The sequence below is a fragment of the Lepidochelys olivacea genome (assembly GCF_965140295.1).
Source record: "Lepidochelys olivacea isolate rLepOli2 genome assembly, chromosome: 6".
NCBI classification, from domain to species: Eukaryota; Metazoa; Chordata; order Testudines; family Cheloniidae; genus Lepidochelys; species Lepidochelys olivacea.
In genome coordinates, this window is record NC_140416.1 from 62,214,394 (window position 1) to 62,234,418 (window position 20,025).

The following is a 20,025-nucleotide window of genomic DNA, read 5'->3' on the forward strand; positions in this document are numbered from 1 at the left end:
CTAGATCACTCTCTGATTTCAAATGAATTCCCCACACATAAAACGCCTAAGCCTGGCATGGGAAAAACCAGCAGATTGCTTCAATTTCCCTGCAGACATGTAAGAAAGCCCAAAGATCTGTTATCTACAAAAAAACCCAATAGACTTAGCAGATTTACAGGTGGTTCTGTTGCATTATTTTAGATGGAATATAGGCTAACGGTGTTAACATAATTACTGTCCATCATTAAACAGTGTTAAACTAAGTTTGGGGTTTGGTGCACAGAGACCTTAGCCTGCTTAGTACCATGGCAAACACACTATTAAAGATCCTTTTAACCTTCTATTAAAGATAAAGAAAATAACTTTTACATACTTTTAAGACTTGCGCTCACAATTACAGAAAATTTGTAGGCCCAATTATTACACCATACTCCCTCTCTTTTATGAATTATTACAACAGTTCCCACAAAGTAAGGCCAGTGAGCTTGCACACATCAGAGATTTGCATACACATTCACCCATCAAGCATTTTGCATGCAGAGCTTTTAAAAATGGGTGCCTTGTTAGCTTCAGGGGGAGCAGTATCTTGCCCTTAGTCATCTGTCTAAATGGTTTTTCATCCTGTAGGTGTGATTAGGTGCAGATATGGTAGAACCAGAGGACTGTTATTACAATTCATTTCTCTTTTTATTTTTCTGGAACAGAAGCCACATAAAAAGATTAACTTTCCATCGTTTCACCATTATACTCATTCATGCATGATAGACTTTCCCATAAAAGCAGATTAGGACCTGCCCAGTCCCCATAGTCCTTTGTCCCAATTTAGGAAACAAATGCTCTCTTCAAACGCCTCTTCTTCACTGTGACCTCCTCAGCATATCTGATTATTCACAATGATGTAACATCTATATTAATTATTTGAATGGACCCAAGGCCTCTGAGTACAGTCTTGGTTGAGAGATCCTCCTTTTCCCTAGGTCTCATCCTTTCCCAATCTAGGAAACTATAATTCCATGCATTGAAAGTGGTGAGAGGGAGTACAGATCTGTCAGGGGAAGGCCACAAGTTAAAGCTGAGACTGCTGTTCCTATCACAGGGATAGTTTGAAGATGGTGTGTCACTTTTCTTGCTATAGGATTCGTTTGGCCTCTCCAGAGAAAGCCCCTCTGGATAACAAAAATTGTAGGCGTATTCCCAGTTGAGAGTAAGAGGTTCCTGCACCTTTTGCTTGCATATGCTTGAACTTCCCTGCTGCTGAAATCCTCCTCCATGTCTTCATCTCCTCTTGCCTTGACACTGGAGCTCCATGGCCTTTTCTTGTACCTCCTCCAGACACCAACATGTGCAGAAGATTTCAGTCCACCATCCCCTCACACCTTCAAAGAAGCGTGGTTACTTTGCCCCCCATTTCAAACAACTTCACTGATTCCCCATTCATTTTATGATGCAATTCAAAATTACCATCTTGGTTTTAAAATTCTCCATGGACTTGCTCCAGCCCACCTCCAGCACCTTGTTCCTTTTGCCTCACTTCATACTTACTCCTCTTCATCTTTGTTTCTTCATACCATCTCACCACTGCTGGTGTGAGAGGCTTCTCTGTGTCTCGTGCCATCTGGAATATGGTTCCTCTAGTTCTCACCATGACTGACTCTCTACATCTTTTCAAACCTCCGCAGAAAATTTCTCTCTCTTGTCCTTGGCTACTATTTAGTATTTAAAGAAAAAATGGAATGGAACAGAAAATCATTTACAATCTCCTGATTCAATGTAAAACATAACTAAACCAAAACTATTTATTTTAAATGCTCTGTATATTAATAGTTTTAAATATGAAATAATGAAGTAGGAAGCAGCTAAATTGCTGGTTTAATTGCATGTATCAAGACAGGAAGATCAGAGTTGCAGTAAATGACATAGAAAGCTGTAGCATTAAATGCATGTAATAGTAGGTTTCCAAAACTCTTTTGAGATATGTTCTGTATTTTTTTTGTTTTTCCTACTTCAGTCTCCTAGGGCTCAAGCGGCCACATCACTGCAGCTTCCCTGCATTCTGGGTTTTCAAATATTTGCAAATACAGCATTATAAACTTCCTTGCTTACCTGGTATATTCAGGGCCAGCCACACTGGCTGCTGCTCGGGCAGCCCCAGGCAGCTGGCCCGGGGACTGCCCGAGCAGTGGCCACTGCAGCTGGCCCCGGGAATGGTCTGAGAAGTGGTCCTGGGGGCAGCAGGAGCAGACATAGCTTGGCAGACCATGGGTGCTGCTGGCCTCCGGCTCCCCCGAGAGCAACAGCCTCCCAAGGGCACCCCAGAGCAGTTGCCCCCCCCAGGTGTCCCCCAGAGCAGCAGCCCCCCAGCTAAGATTTACTCAGAGGTATATTTAGTACAAGTCATGGACAGGTCATGGGCCGTGATTTTTTGTTTATTGCCCATGACCTGTCCATACTTCTATCAAAAATACCCATGACTAAATCGTTGCCTTACTTATTACCACTGATAACTAATGGAAATCCCCATTAAGTACCAGTGGTAGAAACCTGAACTTTAGGAACTGAAGTTCTTGGGTTCTATCCCCGTTGCTGCACATGTGTGGTCTAGCTGATGACTATAATGTCTGTATATATGCAGCACTTACACTGGTTACTTTGATCAGAGACTTTGCAAGCAGAATGAAGATTTGGTGGATCATCCACTTATCTGAACTGCACTGTCTTTGGGCGTGTTATTTCCATGCCACCACATAAGAACGGACATACTGGGTCAGACCAAAGGTCCATCCAGCCCAGTATCCTGTCTTCCAACAGTAGCCAATGCCAGGTGCTGCAGAGGGAATGAACAGAACAGGTAAACAAGTGATCCATCCCCTGTCACCCATTCCCAGCTTCTGGCAGAAAAACGAACACTTCAGTGTCCTCCCAAAATGACTAGTGATGCATAGAAGAGGTCAGTAGAGCATCAGTGAGTATCTAATGGCACAGGAGAGTTAGAGAGCATTGGAGAAGGGTCAGAAGTGAATGCAATTTGCAAGAGAGACTTTGGGGAGCATAACATTCACTGAAGGATGGCACAGGGGAATATTGAAACAGGCCAGCAGAAAGTCATGAATGTTATAAGAGCATCAAGGAAGGCTGGGGAGCTCTGGCTGTCTGAGGAAATCATGGAAAAAAATCCTGAGGCAGCGGCAGGGAGAAATAGAGAGGCCTCAGATAAGGCTCAAAGGCCAGAACTGTAATCAAAGGCTTCCAGTTGACAGGAAATCTTCCTTTCCTGAGCTGTGAAGTTCTAGGACCCAGGGCTCAGAAATTAATTCCTTCCTTCCCAGGGCTCAGAAATTCTCTTGGCAGCTCTAATGATGGATTCTCCTGCACTTTCAGCTTTATGCTGCACTCAGAGAACTAAAGCTATGATGGCTGTTATTCACATTTTCCTCAGGGCATTGCTGTAATATAGGGCATGCTTAATAGTGTACAGAGAAAGAAATACATTTTATAAACAAAATTGTAGTGCAGTGTGTTGTTTGGATCATTGAACAAAACTAATTTTCCATAATACAATCTACAGAATGGCTTGGTTAGATACCAGTAATAATCCACAGTTTGCACTCCACTTACGTACAGCATCCTAATATCAACATTAGGACCTTCAAATGTAGGTAGGCTTTTACAAACCAAGGGCAAGTGCATTAGAATTTCTTTTCTCTCTGCAGAATGCAGCAATGTTGTTTCTTTACCTAAGGTTCACTTAGCCTCCTAGCATACATAACATTATATTCTTATCAGGCTGGGTTGGCCAACATACATTACTGCAGTGTCCTGGGAGGGGAGGCCTGAGCTGAAAAGCTGCTCCAATTGGGAACAGAACCATTTTTGCAACAAAAGAACAAAGCTGAGAGTGTTGTTTGTGCATTCCAAAGCTTTTGCTATAAGGATAATGCTCAGATGGCAAGCTTGCAATCACACCACCTTGAGCAGGGAGCTCACCAGACCTCATAAGGTTGGGTCTGGTCAAACCTTGGATTGGAGGGCCTCAGGAAACCCAGTGTGGTGCAGGAAGAGGTATGTTGGCAATACAGTAGGCAGTGTTCTTCCTTCTGAGCTGGTACTGTTTCCAGGGCTCACTGTCCCTATTATTTTTTCTCTTATCAACAAAAAATTTGCATTTAGAATTCTCCTAATACCTATGCATGATCATAAAGATCTTAAATTTATACCACACCTTTCATCAAATGGATTTCAAAGCATTTACAAACTTTACTGCTTGTTCAAGCTACCTATAGGAATTACTTCACTCTACATGGAGCCATCTCTAGGGTGAAATATGGCATCTGTTTAGCGGTGTACTGTATTTTAGGATGATAAGTAAGGATAAATACCATATCCGACTGGAAATGCAAGAGGACTACACCTAAATTCAAATATGACCAGGACACTGGGGCTTACACCTCTAATATTGCAAAACGATGGCATGGGTTCCTTAATGGTCAGAAGTGTTAACAACATGAGGCCATGTTACACTACCACTTATGTTGGCAACACTTATGTTGCTCAGGGGTGTGAAAAAACACCCCCCTGAGGGACATAAGTTGCACCAGCATAAGTGGCAATATGCACAGTTCTAAGTCAGTAGCAGAACTTCTCCTGCTGACATAGCTACCACCACTCATTAGGGGTGGTTTAATTATGTTGATGGGAGAGCTGCCTCCCATTGGCGTAGAGTGGCTACACAAGAGATCTTATAGTGGTACAGCTACAGTGGTACAGGTCTGTCGCTGTAAGGTCTCTAGTGTAGACATAGTCTCAGTCTGATCTCTCTTCCAAGAGATGGCACCTCTAGCTGCACAGCCTCCCTCTCATCCTGCTGAAGCGTTGGTTTAGTACTGGCTTTAAGGAAAGAGTGCCATATTCTGAATCACCAGCAATACTTCCTGAAATAGCTTGTCTTTTCCCAGGAGGTCTCTCATCCAATCCCTAACCCATTTGCAGTAGCTTGTGAGATCTGACAAAATCACAATAGAGGCCTGCCTCTTGACATCAGCCCAGCAAGATATGGCTGTTGCATTAGTAACCCTCTGTTAGTCCTGTATCGTGGTATCAGCCAAGCATGCTAAAGTTAGTGCTAAACTAGTGATTTCACAGAGACCTGCCCCTTGACATCAGCCTAGCGAGACAGATGTCATGAGCTAAAGAACTTACATAACTCTTGGCCGTCATATGAGGCCAGCAAGCTAGAGGTGATGAACCAGTAACTTCACAGAGGCTTTTGCCTTGCCTCAGAGATCTTCATTGGCAGGTATCAGAGTAACAGCCGTGTTAGTCTGTATTCGCAAAAAGAAAAGGAGGACTTGTGGCACCTTAGAGACTAACCAATTTATTTGAGCATAAGCTTTCGTGAGCTACAGCTCACTTCATCAGATGCATACTGTGGAAACTGCAGAAGACATTATATACACAGAGACCATGAAACAATACCTCCTCCCACCCCACTCTCCTGCTGGTAATAGCATATCTAAAGTGATCACTCTCCTTACAATGTGTATGAAAATCAAGGTGGGCCATTTCCAGCACAAATCCAGGTTTTCTCCCCCCCCCCCCACAAACTCACTCTCCTGCTGGGCTGTAGACGATGGATCGTGTGGTGTGGTCAGGGTTTCCGGTATAGGGTGGTGTTTATGTGACCATTGTTTATTAGCACTATAGTGTCCAGGAAGTGGATCTCTTGTGTGGACTGGACCAGGCTGAGGTTGATGGTGGGATGGAAATTGTGGAAATCATGGTGGAATTCCTCAAGGGCTTCTTTTCCATGGGTCACATAAACACCACCCTATACCGGAAACCTACTGACCGCTATTCCTACCTACATGCCTCCAGCTTTCACCCTGACCACACCACATGATCCATCGTCTACAGCCAAGCTCTGCGATACAACCGCATTTGCTCCAACCTCTCAGACAGAGGCAAACACCTACAAGATCTCTATCAAGCATTCTTACAACTACAATACCCACCTGCGGAAGTGAAGAAACAGATTGATAGAGCCAGAAGAGTTCCCAGAAGTCACCTACTACAGGACAGGCCTAACAAAGAAAATAACAGAACTCCACTAGTCGTCACCTTCAGCCCCCAACTAAAACCCCTCCAATGCATTATTAAGGATCTACAACCTATCCTGAAGGATGACCCAACACCCTCACAAATCTTGGGAGACAGGCCAGTCCTTGCCTACAGACAGCCTCCCAACCTGAAGCAAATACTCACCAGCAACCACATACCACACAACAGAACCACTAACCCAGGAACCTATCCTTGCAACAAAGCCCGTTGCCAACTGTGCCCATATATCTATTCAGGGGACACCATCACAGGGCCTAATAACATCAGCCACACTATCAGAGGCTCGTTCACCTGCACATCCACCAATGTGATATATGCCATCATGTGCCAGCAATGCCCCTCTGCCATGTACATTGGTCAAACTGGACAGTCTCTACGTAAAAGAATAAATGGACACAAATCAGATGTCAAGAATTATAACATTCATAAACCAGTCGGAGAACACTTCAATCTCTCCGGTCACGCAATTACGGACATGAAGGTCGCTATCTTAAAACAAAAAAATTTCAAATCCAGACTCCAGCGAGAAACTGCTGAATTGGAATTCATTTGCAAATTGGATACTATTAATTTAGGCTTAAATAGAGACTGGGAGTGGCTAAGTCATTATGCAAGGTAGCCTATTTCCCCTTGTTTTTTCCTACCCCCCCCCCCAGACGTTCTAGTTAAACTTGGATTTATGCTGGAAATGGCCCACCTTGATTATCATACACATTGTAAGGAGAGTGGTCAGTTTGGATGAGCTATTACCAGCAGGAGAGTGAGTTTGTGTGTGTGTGGGGGGGGGTGTGTGTGTGAGAAAACCTGGATTTGTGCTGGAAATGGCCCACCTTGATTTTCATACACATTGTAAGGAAAGTGGTCACTTTGGATAAGCTATTACCAGCAGGACAGTGAGTTTGTGTGTGTGGTTTTTGGAAAAAAAGAGGGGGGAGGGTGAGAAAACCTGGATTTGTGCTGGAAATGGCCCATCTTGATTATCATACACATTGTAAAGAGAGTGGTCACTTTGGATGGGCTATTACCAGCAGGAGAGTGGGGTGGGAGGAGGTATTGTTTTATGGTCTCTGTGTATATAATGTCTTCTGCAGTTTCCACGGTATGCATCCGATGAAGTGAGCTGTAGCTCACGAAAGCTTATGCTCAAATAAATTGGTTAGTCTCTAAGGTGCCACAAGTACTCCTTTTCTATTGGCAGGTATGATTTTCTCTGTAAAAATCAGTGCTCCTAGTTTGCAGCTGCAGATCAACTGTGTGTTCATATCTGAATAGCTGTGCCTTTCACTACCTGACTGTGGCCCAAATCAAGTAGTTAGAAGCACAAGCTCTCAAATTTGTTCCCACGTTTCATTTTTCATTTCATAAACAGAGATAGGGCTGAGCAACAAAACTTTCCCCAAGTTCACAGCTGTTTGGATGACTTGGGCCCACCCCCACCAATAACCAAGATTACAGCTGAATAAAAAGATCTGAGGTCAGTACTACTGAGAAAAAAATAGATTTGGTACTTGTTCCTGGGGATAATGGTACTTACCTACCTATTCCACAGTGGAGTTATGAGGATTAATTGGTTATAATGCTGTGAAAATGTAAATCACAAAGTAAGTGCCAAGGGGTACTACTAGTGTATACAAATTGATTTCACATACCTCACTGGCATTAGTTTTGTACTGACTGTCAACAATGCAAGACCTGTGGTTACTGATAAAGATTGCTCAATCTTGGGATCATTTTAATTTTGTCCACTAATTCAGGTTCCCGACCATTTACACAGAGATGATGGTGATAACAACAACACAGGATCTGAAAGAAACAAAAGTGCCGATTTTGCAAGTCTTGAATGTGTCTGGTAGGAAGGGTGATTTTCTTAACTTACTCTTTTCACACACTGCAGAGCAATTATCACGGTCCCCTCTTCATGCTCAGTCTGGATAAAGTGCAAGATCCTACCCAGAATACAGAGTTGGTTAGACAGATAGACCATCTGCAGGCTGCGGTGACAGTGTCAACAACGGGTCTTAAAGAAGAGAGTACAAGCATTTGTCAAACTTCATCTGTCAGCACTCCATTCCTCCTCCGGTTTGACTGACTCTTTCTGCTGAAGCAAGCACTGATTTTAATTAAAAGTGCCAAAGAGAAAAACTGTAAGCTTAATCAACTGCCTCTGTGTTAGCCTGTTGTTGCTCCGTTAGTCTTCACAGTTAAGTACAGTGTTTAGCACTTTGCCATCATTTTTGAGAAAGAAAGAAATTGATCAAATATTGTAAAACCAGTATTTGGGAGCATTCATTTGAATTCTGAACAGCTGTTTTGTTTGTCCATGCATCTCTTATTATTCTTGATTGACAAACATTTCTGTGAATAAGATTTTGGTCACACAAACATTTGTGGAATGGCTGTCATACAAATACATGACCTAATAACCAACCATAAACACAAATAATGAATGTTCAAAGTGAACAATTTGCAAACACATCATAGGCTGAAGTTTGTTTGCTCATTGGTCCGCAGTCAAATAAATCTTGCATGTTATCAGAAACCACCCGTTGAAAAAAATTATTTTGAAAAATAAAATGATTTTGTATTACATGTGGTAATGCTTTCCTGCTTCTGATTTCACCTTTGTTCCCTCTCCTTCCCCAATTACAACCACACACAAGTAAGATGCAGACCAGGGATTTCAGAGAGGCTTCTCTGCTTTTAGTTCCTCAAGCCTGTCTTGTGCCTTGATCACAAATTCCACCTCTTCCTTTTCCTTTTTGTGGGGAGAGGGGAAGGTAATGTGAGGTGCAGACCTAGATGAAAGATTCGGAAATAAGTAATGGATGACTTAATAGACTGGTGACAGATTGTAGCTGCAGCAGCAGCTGAGTATGCTGGAATTCAGATGCAACTTGGGGATCTTCTATCCTTATGCGTAAGCTGGGCAGGGATGCCGTTCTCCCAGTTTAGAGGGCTTGGCATCACTTCAATTACAATCACTCTTGGCCCACTTGGAGAGAGGCACGACTTCTGGTTTGCCTCTATGATTATTCATAAAGTGCGCAGTCATACGCTTCCACACGCACCCAAAACTCCCCTCGAAATCAATGAATTTTGAGTATCGGGGGTAGCCGTGTTAGTCGGTATCCACAAAAACAACAAGGAGTCCAGTGGCACCTTAAAGACTAACAGATTTATTTGGGCATAAGCTTTTGTGGGTAAAACCCACTTCTTCAGATGCATGGAGTGAAAATTAAAAAGGCAGGCATTATTATACTGACACATGAAGAGAAGGGAGTTATCTCACAAGTGGAGAATCAGTGTTGACAAGGCCAATACAATCAGGGTCGATGTAGTTCACTCCCAATAACTAAGGAGGAGGTGTCAATTCCGGAAGAGGCAAATTTGCTTTTGTAGTGAGCCAGCCACACCCAGTCCCTATTCAAGCCCAAATTAATGGTATTAAATTTGCAAATGAATTTTAGTTCTGCAGTTTCTCTTTGAAGTCTGTTTCTGAAGTTTTTTTGTTCAAGTATGGCTACTTTTAAATCTGTTACAGAATGTCCAGGAAGATTGAAGTGTTCTCCTACTGGCATTCCTGATGTCCGATTTGTGTCCATTTATTCTTTTACGTACAGACTGTCCAGTTTGGCCAATGTACATGGCAGAGCGGCATTGCTGGCACATGATGGCATATATCATATTAGCAGATGTGCAGGTGAATGAGTCCCTGATGGTGTGGCTGATGTGGTTGGGTCCTCTGATGGTGTCACTGGAGTAGATATGGGGACAGAGTAGGCAACGAGGTTTGTTACAGGGATTGGTTCCTGGGTTAGTGTTTCTGTGGTGTGGTGTGTAGTTGCTGGTGAGTATTTGCTTCAGGTTTAGGGGGCTGTCTGTAAGCGAGGACTGGCCTGCCTCCCAAGGTCTGTGAGAGTGAGGGATTGTTTTCTAGGATAGGTGTAGATCATTGATGATGTGCTGGAGAGGTTTTAGCTGGGGGCTGTATGTGATGGCCAGTGGTATTCTGTTATTTTCCTTGTTGGGCCTGTCCTGTAGTAGGTGACTTCTGGGTACCCATCTCACTCTGTCAATCTGTTTCCTCACTTCTCCAGGGAGTACTGTAGTTTTAAGAATGCTTGATAAAGATCTTGTATGTGTTTGTCTGTGTCTCACGAATTGGAGCAAATTCGGTTGTATCTTAGGGCTTGACTGTAAACAATGGATCGTGTGATGTGTCCTGGATGTAAGCTGGAGGCATGTAAGTAAGTATAGCGGTCAGTAGGTTTCCGGTATAGGGTGGTGTTTATGTGACCATCACTTATTTGCACTGTAGTGTCCAGGAAGTGGATCTCTTGTGTGAACTGGTCTAGGCTGAGGTTGATGGTGGGGTGGAAACTGTTGAAATCCAGGTGGAATTCTTCAAGGACCTCCTTCCCATGGGTCCATATGATGAAGATGTCATCAATGTAGCGCAAGTAAAGGAGGGGCGCTAAGGGTCGAGAGCTGAGGAAGCGTTGTTCTAAGTCAGCCATAAAAATGTTGGCATATTGCGGGGCCATGCGGGTACCCATAGCAGTACCGCTGACTTGAAGGTATAAGTTGTCCCCAAATCTGAAATGGTTGTGGGTGAGGACAAAGTTTTACCCACAAAAGCTTATGCCCAAATAAACCTGTTAGTCTTTACGGTGCCACTGGACTCCTTGTTGTTTTAATGAATTCTGAGTGCACCACAAATGCAGGATTGAGAACACAGGATATATGCTGCATTCATAAAAATTTCCATTTTAAAAAATGTACATACACTCAGAAAAATCCACCTCCAGCTGGAAATCACAGCACCAAACCCATTCAAAGGCCCATATCCACAACCCTCCTCAGAAGCCCTTTCAAATACTTTTGAAGCATGTTCTGAAATTTAACATCTATGCTATTTCTGACTATATTAATAATCATACAGTCTAGAAAGAGAGAGAGATACAATCATAGACAGAAGGATGACTGAAGATATATCACTAATATTTCTTCAATATCTTTCAAATTATTTCAAGAGTTTTACCTAGCAGCATACTTCCCAACTGTCAACAGTTCAAAATGTTATGACTCTTTGTTAAAAAGAAGTTAATTTGTTCAGGTAAATTGTGAGAGTAGAACATTAAGATACAATAAAAGGAGATCCCAAAATAACATTACCGTGCATGTGATCCAGAGCTCCACATACATAGCTTAGTAAGTGAGCAATGCAAATGTATACTTTTTGTCATGTGCTAAGGAAAATTCAATCTGAAGGAGGAAAGACAGGCACACCCAGGGGCAACCAGACAAGCAGGAAGGCACACCTAGGCTGATACAGAGACAGATAGAAAAATTACTCACAAATGAAGAGACAGACTCAACAGCCAACATTAGACTGCACCAGGGCACTGTGGTGGCATTAAAGATAGGAATTAATGTTAATTGATGTGAATGGTACTTTGTTTCTTAGCTCAGAGTATCAGCCCAATATCTTGGTGATGCTTTTGACTTCTGTCAGGTTTTGAAATAAACTGGATAAAATCACAGCTGTGGCTAGTCTTATAAGCTTGTGAGAAATCTAATTTTGATCCCTGGAATTTCTGCTGGACCCTCATACAGCTGAAACACCTACAGATCTGGATACCAAGTCAGCACCCATAAATAAATCTTTTCTGATTTGAGAAGGTGACAGGCTCTCACATTTTTCAATAGAAGCCATATACACTGTCTTTAACATTAATGTTCTGCCATAGTGTTTCTACAGCCAACATTTCCCAAGACCCTTTGTCTTCAGTTTTTATTTTATTTCCAGTTTCCTGGGAACTTATCAGTGTTTATTGCAAAAATTTGAAAACAGGTGAAAATCTATGCAAAAAATTAACTTCGCAGTTTTCTGGGTAAATATCAGGGTTAATACTGGGGGGTGGGAGGATAGAAAAAAGCAACAAATAGAGAAATGTAAGAGTATTGAAAGTAAAAACAATTTACTGCTGTGGTTTATCTAACGAACTGTACCTTAATGGTAAGTACACATATGCAGGTGGATGCATGTGTGTGTATATTCCACTACATTGCTTTACTTTAACAAACTGCCTCTTATTAACATTTAAACTAATTAATATAATGTATTGGATTTTCTTAACATAATCAGTATTTTCAAGTATTTGACTAGTCCAAAATTCAGGTGCAAATCAGTGAAAAACAAAATATAGCTTTTGTAAAACTAAGGAATTTTTCAGTAAAAATCCATAAAAACTGAAAACAAAGAGCCTTATCCATTTCACACGTTTTATCTTCCCTAAATATTTTACTAAAAATCAACAGAATATTTAGCTCATTTCTAGAGGGAGAGAGTCAAGAGCCAAATTGTCCTTTGCTAAATTGCCCTATACATATCTAATAGCAGATTTAGTGTCTCTAGCCCAGAGGCATATTAGGAAGCTTTCACATTGGGGCATACGGTATTGCACTCCATATCCAGCTTAAGGTGTCCATAGAATGGAAAATCATTCAGACACTTCTCTTGCCATATATAGTGACTCCATATTGTACTGATCAGCAATTTATGATATTAGGAGAATTTGGACCAATCTGGTAGAACTCAAAAATGTAAATCTCTATTGCATGCTGAGGCAATATTCTAAGATAACCAATATTTTCTTGTAGGGGTCATGGCTGTGGAAGAGACATCCTTCAGATCTTTTACAGATCTTAGTATATCAATAATTTTCAGAAGCCCTGGTTTTGGCAATATCTGTGGCCATGCTACTAGCTTCTTTTGGACCAGCCTTGACAGCAGCCACCTCTCTATTAACATTTCTTAAGGAAACGGGGTCCTTTATGAGACAAACCTCAGACATCTATACCTTTCTTCAGTCTTCCATGAGGCCAAGTTAGAATCATTTAGGGCCATTCATTAGGCACAGGTTTCAAAGTAAAAATATCCTCTAATATCCTCTGGTCAGTGGTATTGAATCTGCCTTAAAAGATCCTCATTAGTACAGCTGGTCAAAAATCCTGAAACCAAGTCAATTAAAAAAAGGGACACTTGGAAGTGGTTTCCTTTTTATGGGTTTCAGATTTTCCATTTTTCATGAAATTTTCCACGATATTTTCCACTAAAATTTTTATCAGAATGTTTTTCACAATCACCATTGAAATTATTTACTGGTTTTCAATAAATGATTATTTAAATTTAAGATATCAATTTAAATGCTGTGGGTTTTTTTGCAAAAGTTGGAAAAATGTCAAAATAAAAGTTGACAGTTTTTCATGAAAAGTTTTGTTTTCAAACAAAGGTAATTTTTGACAATAACATTTTTTGTGCCAGAAATTTCTACCAGTTCTACTCATTAGAAATTTGCCACTGACTCATCTTATTTAGAATTTACATTAACACCCAAAGGCCCCAATAGAAATTGGTTTCAGAGTAACAGCCGTGTTAGTCTGTATTCGCAAAAAGAAAAGGAGTACTTGTGGCACCTTAGAGACTAACCAATTTATTTGAGCATGAGCTCAATGCTCATGCTCAAATAAATTGGTTAGTCTCTAAGGTGCCACAAGTACTCCTTTTTTTAATAGAAATTGGGACACCATTGTGCTAGATGCTGTACAACCACATAGAAAGACAATGTCTCTGCCTCTGCACAAGGTTGGGATTAAAAATATTGATTCTTGTCAAAGATGTCAGACCCTGTTTTCTTTGGTATGTGATCTGGGGATGCATCTGTTTACTAATGGGTTCTGGGAGGACACACTTGCAAATTACTTTTCAAGTTACTATTCCATTTTCAACTATTTCTCTTTTATCAGGAGAAACACCTAAATCATTCAGATTCACAGGATCAGCAAAGAGCTGATGCCTATAGGCTACTTTAATGTCAAGAAACATGGTATCACAATTCTGGAAAGCATTAATAGCTCTATGGACAGAGCAGTAGTATGTCCAAGCTAGTGCCTCTGGGGAGAGTGGCTTATAAAAGACTCAACAAACTGGGGGGCTTAGAGGATGTATGGTCGTTATTTTGGTTGTGATACAGAATAACTGTTGAGCATAACTGATCTACCCTCCTGGGATACAAACATTGATAATGTTATGAATGCTGACATGCTAGTGTCTTGAATTGATATATTTTAAATGTTTCTAGGGTCTTCCCTTCCACTTTATCCTCCTTTCTGGCTTTACTGTCAAATTGGTTGAAACTATAGTAGAGAACAAAATTGTCAGACACATAGATGAGCATAATTTGTTGAGGAAGAGTCAACACGTTTCTTGTAAAGGGAAATCATGCCTCACCAATCTACTAGAATTCTTTGAGGGGGTCAACAAGCATTTGGACAAGGGGGATCCAGTGGATATAGTGTACTTAGATTTTCAGAAAGCCTTTGACAAAGTCCCTCACCAAAGGCTCTTAAGCAAAGTAAGCTATCATTGGATAAGAGGGAGGGTCCTGTCATGGATTGGTAACTGATTAAAAGATAGGAAACAAAGGGAAGAAATAAATGGTCAATTTTCAGAATAGAGAGGGGTAAATAATGGTGTCCCCCTGGGTCTGTACTGGGAACAGTCCTATTCAACATATTCATACATGATCTGGAAAAAGCAGTAAACAGTGAGGTGGCAAAATTTGCAGATGATTCAGAACTTCTCAAGATAGTTAAGTCCCAGACAGACTGTGAAGAGCTGCAAAAGGCTCTCTCAAAACTGGGTGACTGGGCAACAAAACGGGAGATGAAATTCAATGTTGATAAATCAAAGTAATGCACACTGGAAAACTTAATTCCAAATATACATATAAAATGATGGGGTCTAAATTAGCTGTTACCACTCAAGAAAGAGAGCTTGGAGTCATTGTGGATGGTTCTCTGAAAACATCCACTCAGTGTGCAGCAGCAGTCAAAAAAGCAAACAGAATGTTGGGAATCATTAAGAAAGGGATAGATAATAAGACAGAAAATACCATATTGCCCCTATATAAATCCATATCTTAAATACTGTGTGCAGATGTGGTTGCCCCATCTCATAAAAGATATATTGGAATTGGAAAAGGTTCAGAAAAGGGCAACAAAAATGATTAGGGGTATGGAATGGCTTCCATATTAGGAGAGATTAATAAGACTGGGACTTTTCAGCTTGGAAAAGAGATGACTAAGGAGTGATATGATTGAGGTTTATAAAATCATGACTGGTGTGGAGAAAGTAAAGAAGGAAGTGTTATTTACTCCTTTTCATAACACAAGAACTAGGGGTCACCCAATGAAATTAATAGGCAGCAGATTTAAAACAAACAAAAGGAAGTATTTTTTCACACAACGCACAGTCAGTCTGTGGAACTCTTTGCCAGAGGATGTTGTGAAGACTATAACAGGGTTCAAAAAAGAACTACCAGTAGATAAGTTCATGGAGGATAGGTCCATCAATGCTATTAGCCAGGATGGGCAGGGATGGTGTCTCTAGCCTCTGTTTGCCAGAAGCTGGGAATGGGTGAGAGGGGATGGATCTCTTGATAATTGCCTGTTCTGTTCATTCCCTCTGGTGCACCTGGCACTGGCCACTGTTGAAAGACAGGATACTGGTCTAGATGGACATTTGGTCTGACCCAGTATGGCCACTCTTATGTTCTTTTCCATCTAGCTTTTCCTATACTAGTAAATCCTGCTGTGTTTGACAAAGTGTGTCATACATAGCCTTTCTTCCCTCGAACATTGTTGGAAATGGCTGTCTTGCTGGTGCGGACTGTGTCCGAGGTGTTCAATACCTATTGCAAAGTGTGGTTGACATGCTAGGACTATCTTCTCCTTTCCCCAGGCAAAGTAAATATTCTAAATTCAGTGGCATACACTGGATTGTGTTAAATCAAACTACAATCAAATGTATCTAAAAGGAGATTGCTTGAGTAATTTGAATTGACATTGGACAGTATTGCCACTGGATGGCTAAATGTGACCCAATAGGAATTTTCCATCCTTAATTTGTGTTTTTCACACACACATTTCACCTCTAACTTCTTTGATTAAGACACACACTGTGCATCTCCAGTTTCCAAATTACATACAAACAGGCCCTCCACCTCTGATTTCTAAATCATAGAGTATTTTTAAAATCAATTATGGAATGCCTAATCTGAGACAACAGAAAGTGCTCAACACCTGCCTCTGCAAGTCAGGCCTCTTGAAGATGTTTCAAGGGAAGTACTGGGATTTTTGGATGCTTAGGGTTAGCAATACATTCACACACACACACCCAGTCTCATTTCTACCTGATACATCATGCAAATATCATATCTGACCAAGCAAAAGGAGGTCTAACACTCAGCACAATGGCATTTCTCTATTTATCTAATGCAATAATTTTGACATGCCACATCCAATCAATTCCAAAATGTCCTGAAATGGTCTAAGCATAATGGGAGACAGTGGACTTGGTGATGGGGCAAAGCAGACTGAGACTTGGAGTGGGGGGAGCGGGTGTGTGCAGGGCAAAGCAAGAAATCACAAGAGAATGGAGGGGGGGTGGGAAGCAGGGAAGCAGTGAGGGGGAGTGGAGATGGGGAGGGGAAAAACGGGGTCTCTGGGGACGGCGAGGAGAGAGTGTAAACGGGGAGGGAAAATAGGAAGGGCGGGGAGGGGGCACACAGGCAGCTTTGGAGGGGAGAGAAATGGCGGAATACCGGGAGGACCTAGTGGGTGCCGTGCACTTGGCCTGGAGAAGCCCCCGAGGTTCCTTCCCTTGTCTCCTCATTGGTCATTTTGGTCAGGGGCTACAGAGATTATCCTAGCTTCTTAACCCTTTACAGGTGAAAAGGTTTTTCCTCTGGCCAGCAGGGATTTTAAAGGTGTTTACCCTTCCCTTTGTATTTATGACAGACCCTCCAATGAAAGTAGCGATCCCCCTCCCCCGGCTCTCCTCTCACTCGCACCCAGGGCCAGGGAATTGGAGCTTGCGCCTTGAAGAGCACAAGTGCCTGGCTGCAGAAAGCAACAAGGTGGCTTTTTGTCTGATTTTTTTTAAAATGGGGAGCGGCGCTGCAGCCTCCCGCCGGCTGCTCCGGACCCCCCCGATCCCCGTCCTTCTTGGCTGGGCTCCCGCCTGGCTCGGCGGTGCGGGCTCCTTCCGGGTTAGCCGGGGCTCGCTCTCCCCGGGCGCGGGGGAGGCGGCAGCAGCAGCCGGGCCGCAGGGCGCGGGCGGGGGAGCAGCGCCCGGCCGCGGGAGGATGGGAGCGGGAGGCGGCGCGGCGCAGCGCGGCGCTGGGGCGTTCGGCTGCTCGGAGGCTTGAAGCCCATTTCCCGCCCGGCGGCGGCGGGGATGGAGCGGCGGAGCCCCGCTGCAGAGCGCTGCGCCGCGGGAGCCCAGGCTGGTGCGGAGCCCGGCGAGCTGCTCCAGCGAGCCCTGGCGTTCAAGAGCCAAGGGGCGCAGTGCTACAAGGACAAGAAATTCCGCGAGGCCATCGGCAAGTACCACCGGGCGCTGCTGGAGCTGAAGGGGCTGCCGCCGCCGGAGCCCGGCTCCTCCGCCGGCTGCGCCGCCAGCCCGGGCGCCGCGCTCAGCGCGGAGCAGAGCCAGAGCGCGGAGAGCATCGAGATTGATTGTTACACCAGCCTGGCAGGTCAGCGGGGGCGGGGCGCGCCGCCAGGGGCTTGGGTTCCCCCTCTGCTCTGTGTCCGGGGGCTCGCCCCGGGGATCCTCGCACCCCGGCCCCCAGCCCAGAAATAACTTTGTGCGGGGGGCGGCTGATCGTGCCCCGTGCCTGACTTTCCAGCGCCGCTTGCAAAGCAAGGGCGCAATGACAAGATTTCTGTCTATCTTCCCCCCCCCCCCCCAGGTCTTTCATGCCCCTCACAGCAGGAGCACTACAGCAGAGCAGCAGTATTGACTCGGGGGGGTCAGGGAGCTCTAAGGCCCTCCTTCCTGTGCAGGTTTTGCCCATTTTTGCTGAAAAATTCTCGGGGTTTACAAATGCTGTTGTTCGGGTTTTACCCATTTTACCCGAATTTTGGACCCCTCCAGTAAGTGAAAATACTGATTCTGTTAAGAAAATCCAAGACATTACATCAGGAAGAGTGTTTCTGTTAATAAATGAGTCTAAGTGTATATGGGAGGCTGTTTAAAGTAAGGCAGTGTTGTAGAAGATGCCCACACATGCTTGTGCCTGTATATTGTGTAGGCACTGTTAATGTACTTTGCTTGCACTACTTTTACATTAAATACTCTTCCTTTTCTTTAGTTGGTGCTTTTTTTCTGCCCTCCCATCTCCCATATTAACCCCTATATTTACCCAGAAAACAGTACAGTTAATTTTTTTGTAGTGATTTTCACCCATTTTAAAATTTTTGTAATAAACACTGAAGTGTCCAGGAAATACTAAACAGAATAAAAACCAAAAACAAAGGGTCTTGGGTATTTCTTAGGGGGAACTATGGGTCTGCTTTATAGTCTTGTCCCTTCTCCCTCCCTTCCTCACCTTTTCTTATTATTAACCAGGAATCACACAGCCCCTATATATTATACCCTCAGTGATTCCTTTTGTGTGTATGAAATATTATTTTCATATGTTTGAGAGAAGTATTTCTGCTGTTCTATTTGGGAGTGCTGCAGCATTCTGCTAGTCCTCCTTGCCAAATATAGAGAACACATATCAAAATCATCTCTTTTTAGGGTTCATCTCCATTCTTACTACTACTAAACACATGTGCACACAAGCACTGTAATGTTTGTACAGCTGTTTAAAAATATAATAGAGAGGTAACAGAATTATGTTTGTATCGAGTGCTCAGATACATAAAAAGTAAAATTCATGAATTCTCTAAGATTATACAGCATTCTCTTCTTCAGCCTGAGATTGCCTTCAATCCTTTTAGATAGCTTGCCTGTAATTTACAATATTAGAGGGGGGGAGGGTTGTCCTACAACCTCTGGTGTAAGAAAGGAAACATCTGGAAATCATTTTGATAACCACAAATGATATTAGATATATACAAAAATCTACATTTTCTTTTAACTTTTATAGCTAATAGAGTTCTAGCTAGTTGCTAGATACTAGTTGTCACACTAGCCAGTAGATGCATCAATGCATTTGACTTGGCTTCCTCCCATCTGCTTTGAATGAATACTCTTATGGAGGGGTTACACTGCTTTATAGTTTGATCCTGCAGTCCTTACTCAGACAGAACTTGTGTTGACTTCAACAGGAGCTTTGCCTGGGTAAGGACTGCAAGATCGGAAGCTATTTTAATATCAAAAATCGTATTTTTTTTATACTTACTAGGAACCTCCAAAACCAAAAAATCTTGTTTATGTATACATGGGAGAGAATAAATAAAACACAATTTTAGATTCTCCCCTCTTTCCCCCTAAATTCCACTCTTTTCCAAAATTATGTTTCCTCGTTACTCTGGCAAAAATTTGGCCACAGCCAGGACATTAGCATGTCAGCCATTACCTTCACTTTGCACTTGACTTGTCGAGGCACAGCTGGTTAGCTTTGCTTCTTGTTGTTGTGTTGTGCAGTGCTGAAAAAAATGCGGAATAAAGTAGATCAATTTTCTACTCTCATTTACACCCCTGCACATACACTGAAATCAATGGGGTTGTTTGAATGTAACTGACGGCAGAATTTAGGCCCATTTTAGAACACATTTTCTAATTGGATATATTATGGTTCCTTCAATTATTATTTAAATGGCATATGGGGAGAGAAAAGGTGTCACTGTAATACTGTAATTACCTAAGTGTAATTTTGTCTCTAAAAAAGAAAAGAAAAAAAATCTGCGTCCATGAATGTTTGTTCAAATCAAACATCCTACTCTATGTTTGTAAGGCTTGTTTAGATTGACAGTGTTATATAAAGAACCCATAATACTATTAATAGCTTAATACAGTTTAATGTGTTCCTAGTCTTAAAACATTTCTAACAAGAAATATCTTCTCTCTCA

General features: G+C 42.5%; 1 protein-coding gene and 1 long non-coding RNA gene across 2 annotated transcripts in view; one reads left to right on the forward strand and one right to left on the reverse strand.

Annotated features, from left to right (window-relative positions):
* Positions 1 to 735: 735 nt before the first annotated feature.
* LOC311522844 lies at positions 736 to 7,893 on the reverse strand. Its single transcript, XR_014712193.1, has 3 exons — positions 7,746 to 7,893; positions 2,622 to 2,806; positions 736 to 1,688 (listed from the first exon to the last, which is right to left on the reverse strand). It is a non-coding gene; the product is annotated as an uncharacterized lncRNA (long non-coding RNA).
* A 9,346-nt stretch (positions 7,894 to 17,239) lies between these two features.
* TTC9 (tetratricopeptide repeat domain 9) overlaps positions 17,240 to 20,025 on the forward strand; it is a 39,216-nt gene continuing 36,430 nt past the window's right edge. Inside the window, exon 1 of the mRNA XM_084632374.1 lies at positions 17,240 to 17,699. Within this exon, the coding sequence (XP_084488500.1) occupies positions 17,399 to 17,699 (301 nt within the window). The 5' untranslated portion in view covers positions 17,240 to 17,398. The remainder of the gene's footprint in view (positions 17,700 to 20,025) is intronic.